Source organism: Arachis hypogaea, chromosome 3 (assembly GCF_003086295.3).
Source record: "Arachis hypogaea cultivar Tifrunner chromosome 3, arahy.Tifrunner.gnm2.J5K5, whole genome shotgun sequence".
NCBI lineage: Eukaryota > Viridiplantae > Streptophyta > Magnoliopsida > Fabales > Fabaceae > Arachis > Arachis hypogaea.
In genome coordinates, this window is record NC_092038.1 from 7,464,776 (window position 1) to 7,468,979 (window position 4,204).

At 41.6% G+C, this 4,204-nt stretch overlaps 1 protein-coding gene across 1 annotated transcript; it reads right to left on the reverse strand.

Annotated features, from left to right (window-relative positions):
* Nucleotides 1–2,616: 2,616 nt before the first annotated feature.
* LOC140182897 (uncharacterized) lies at nt 2,617–3,454 on the reverse strand. Its single transcript, XM_072230823.1, has 2 exons — nt 3,377–3,454; nt 2,617–3,213 (listed from the first exon to the last, which is right to left on the reverse strand). The coding sequence occupies exons 1-2, from the start codon at nt 3,452–3,454 to the stop codon at nt 2,617–2,619; spliced, it is 675 nt and encodes a 224-aa protein (XP_072086924.1).
* Between the last annotated feature and the right edge of the window lie 750 nt (nt 3,455–4,204).

Consider the following 4,204-nt stretch of genomic DNA (forward strand, 5'->3'; position numbering starts at 1 on the left):
CTGACGTTCCTAAAAACCAGACCGATCAGTCCCTTCGTCCGTGAGCCACCGTCAGACCAGACGGAAAATGCTGACTTAGCTCCCCATAAGCTTACGTGGCTCAACGGCGTTCCAGCGTGGCACGTTAGTGGGTTGGAGGATTTGAAAACAGGACACATAAGTCCCTCTAACTCAAAACGACGTCGTTTTGAGTGCTGCCCTAATACTAAAATTCGTCTGGGTCGTTCCTTCATGGTGGTGGCTGGTGTTGAGGAGAAGAGTTGTTCAGAGTTCAGTAATGGCTACGAAGGGGGCATCATCAACCTCAAGAAGAAGCGTTAGTGGAGTAAGAGAAGAAAATTCTGTTTCAAACTCAGTAGCAGGTGGTGTTCATGCTGACCATCCAGACGACGCCGTCGCCCCTAGGTGTTTTTGTGGAGTTTATGCAATAATGTATAAGTCGAGGACCAGAAGCAACCCTAACAGAATCTTCTTGGGTTGTCCATTCTACAAGGTTAGTTTAAAAATTCTTGCTTTGGTTTGATCTGAGATGGATGCGGGCAGTAGATGATGTTGGTGATTTTGACAGAGAAAGGAACCTCATTGCAAATTTTTTGTTTGGGTCGATGAGCATCTTGCCAGAATAGGAAGCAATTGTTGCATCTGTGACAGCAGAGATTTGGTTGAGAAACATGTTGAAGTTGTAGAAGAGGAAGAGGAAAACGAAGATGAACTGGATGCAAGAATGGCTGTTTTGGAGGAGAAAATTATTGCTTTGGAGAAGAAGAAAAATCCATTAGCCTTGTGGTTTTCTGTAATTATATTTGCTGTTGTTGTTGCCTTTTATGTAGTTAGTGCTTGAGAGATGAACTATAGCAATCATGATAGAGAATGGCATTTTGTAGGTTTATGTTGTGTATTGAAACATGCCATTTTGGTAAGTCATGGGTCCTGTAATCTAAATGGAACTCTAGTTATAATATTAGTGTGTTAAACTTATATTTTGAATATGTAAATAAACTTGGAAACATTGAGGAATTAGTGGCAGTAGTTGCATACATAATTTAGAAAGAAGATGTTATATTGCTAAACAAGATTTCAAGTTTTTCATAGCCACTGTTTACTAAATATTCCCAAAATGAAATAGTCTCCTAAACTGAACAGTTTGATGAAGCTTAACATGTCAAAAGTAAGCCTGAAACACAAAATACAAGGCATAAGCCAAACTACAAAAAAACATAACTAAAAGCTACACAGATCTTCACTTCTTAGGCACAATGGTAGGTGGATTAGGGATGAATTTGAACAATCTGGTTGTGGCCGGGCTTGCTGCCGCTAATGTCTCCTGGGTAGCTGATCCACTTGTTCCTGGTACGACTTGAGGTGGTTGTGGGCCAGTGGAGTTTGGCTGACTTTGAGGGGGTTGTGGAGTGGGGCACAGTGGAGCTGGTGGCCTGAATATCTTCTGCTTGGGCCTCATCCTCGCTGGAGCTGCTTGAGTTTTTTGGGCCGTTGTAGATGGAACTTGGAGTGGAGGCCGAAAAGGTGTCCTTCTGGTCACTGGTGCGGGCCTGACTTGGGGTACTGATGGTGTTGCTGCCACAGGGTTGGAAGGACCTGGGATGACACCACTTGAAACCTGTGTTGAGAGCTGGGTTGACAAGCATTGTAATTAGTCATACAAATTATACAAGGTAGTCACCCAATAATCAATCATGCACATTGAACAGATTGTAACTTACATCAGGTGTGGATTGCTGAGTAGTTATGTTATGATCCTGAACAGATGGAGTATCCTGACTAGGTGGAGCATCCTGACCAAAATAGACAACAAATCAAGTAGATTACTCCTAAACATATAAAACAGAACTAGTAAATACATATTCAAGTAAGCACATAAACTCCTATCATAGTTAAGAAATCAAACCATATAACTCCTAAAGCAAATTACTTACACTATCATTTGGAGCTGATTGTGACAGTGGGATGACTGCCATTGACTGAGATGTGGACCCTTTCTTGGGCTTCTTTGTCTTAGGTTTCCAATTGGGATCAGATGGAGCGTCCTTGCATGTCTTGTAGTTATGTCCCGTTGAACCACACTTACTACAAGTGACTTTGAATGACCTCTTCAACTTATCTCCCTGTTCCATCATTGGCTCAGCCGGATCCTTCTGTCTATTATGTACTTTTGGCCTGCCAATTGGTCTCTTTATGATAGGAGGATCCGGCCTAGAATATTCAGTCCTTGTCCAGAACTCCTCACTTGGCACTGGCTGAATACAATGAGCATATGTCTTGTGTATTGACTCCATGCATAACCATGGATGCACATAATCCTCTGGATTATCATGCCTCTTCCTTATGGCTGCTATGGCATGGATACATGGCATGCCTAACACAAAATATAATAGCATGAACTAGACTTGACCCAAGCATTCATTCAGCAAGCATGAAAACCATATATAACACTAAATTCATCATTCAGCCAACAACTTGACAGCATGAAAACCATATATAAGTCCATCATTCAGCCAACAACTTAACAGCAAGAAAAACGATATATTAAAGTAAATTCAGCCAGCAAGTTAACATATACAGCCAACAAATTAAAATATTGAATGCCATTTATTAGAACTAACCAGTCAGCTGCCATTTGTTGCAGGAGCAGGTCTGCCTCATTAGATCAACATCCACCTTTGTAGCTTTACGAGTTACTTCGAAACGCTTGCGTGCATCATCACCTGTCCAGTCAGCACGCCATTTGTTGCTAGGCCTTATTAGACGCTCCATCCTCTTTTGCTGAACTGGTGCAAGCTTTCCTGTGTAATCACTAAGTAGCTCCTTATGCTTAACCATTCTCCGCATTAGGTAGCACCTAATTTCCTCACACATTGTGAGGATAGGCTTGCTTCTGTAGTTGACTATCTTCGAGTTGAACACCTCACACATGTTATTTGTGAGGTTGTCCACTTTTGGCCCATGGGAGAAATACGCCTTCACCCAAGTTGCTGGCTCAAACCTGGAAAGATATTCCCATGCCCCCTGATTAATACCTTTGAGCTTCTCCATTTGTTCTTTGAACTCGGGTATGGTGGTGCACCTAGCACAATCCCAAACCACCTCCCGAATGTACAAATCCTTAAATCGGTTTATGAAGTTTTTCCAAATGTGCATCACACAGTTTCGGTGATGTGCATTTGGCATCACTTCCTTCAAAGCTGGCAGTAATCCCTAACACAGTACACAAAGGTTTTCACAATTAAACATAACTAGTAAATTCTGAACAATTGCATTATTAAACTAGGCACCTCAGTGAATAAATGTCTAACTGCAGTAGAATTCATATTGAAATAATTGAACAATTATCAATATTATAAGTAGTTGTTAGTGTTACCTTTTGTTGGTCGGACATGAAATTCCAACCATGAGTCTGCACATCCCCAGCTCCTCCTGAAGTAGGGTAAGAAACCATTTTCAAGACTCTTTGGTTTCAGACCTTGCAACTCCGTAAGCAACAACATAAAATTGATTATTCGCATCCTGTGCCACTGCAGTTAGGAGTTGTCCACCATAGTATGTTTTCAGGAAGCAACCATCAAGGTGGATTAGAGGCCTACATCCACTCTTAAACCCCTGTTTGCATGCCTCTAACCCTATATACAGCTTATCAAATACTGGAGGGGCTTGAGGAATTGGAGTTACACACACCTCTGCCCTGGAGCCAGGGTTGCTTCTTAGAATTTCAAACAAGTAATCCCTCACATTATTGTACTGCTCCCTCTCATTTCCCATTATCTTCTCCCTTGCTTCCTTAACTGCTCTATAGACCATTTTTGGATGTGCAGTGAGTGAGAACTCCTCTCTCAGAAAGTCAATTGCTTCATTTGTTCTCATGTGAGGTTGTGAACTCATTCTCTTCTCCACCTTCTTACTAATCCAATGTTGATCAACAGCGTTACTTCCTAGGTCCCTTGCACAAGTGTGATCGTTTTTGTAAGTCTTCACTTGGTAGCATTGCAGTGATTTATTGTATGATAAATGAACTAACCACGGGCAGTCATCATCCATGCATCCCACCCTAACTCTCTCCCTATCATTTTTAATCCACCTAAGCTCTCTACCCTCAGAAATGAAAGAGTCTTTTACAACTTTTTTAAATCTCTCTATAGTTGCAAACCTTGTCCCCAACTCAAACCTGCCCTCTCCAAAAGCATAATGATCA

Bases quoted from the DNA above. Each gene is read 5' to 3' on its own strand.
- LOC140182897 (XM_072230823.1), bottom strand. From the start codon at position 3,454: ATGGTTTCTTACCCTACTTCAGGAGGAGCTGGGGATGTGCAGACTCAT. The intron at 3,214-3,376 runs GTAACACTAACA...GTACTGTGTTAG, and splicing joins TCATGTCCGACCAACAAAAG to GGATTACTGCCAGCTTTGAA.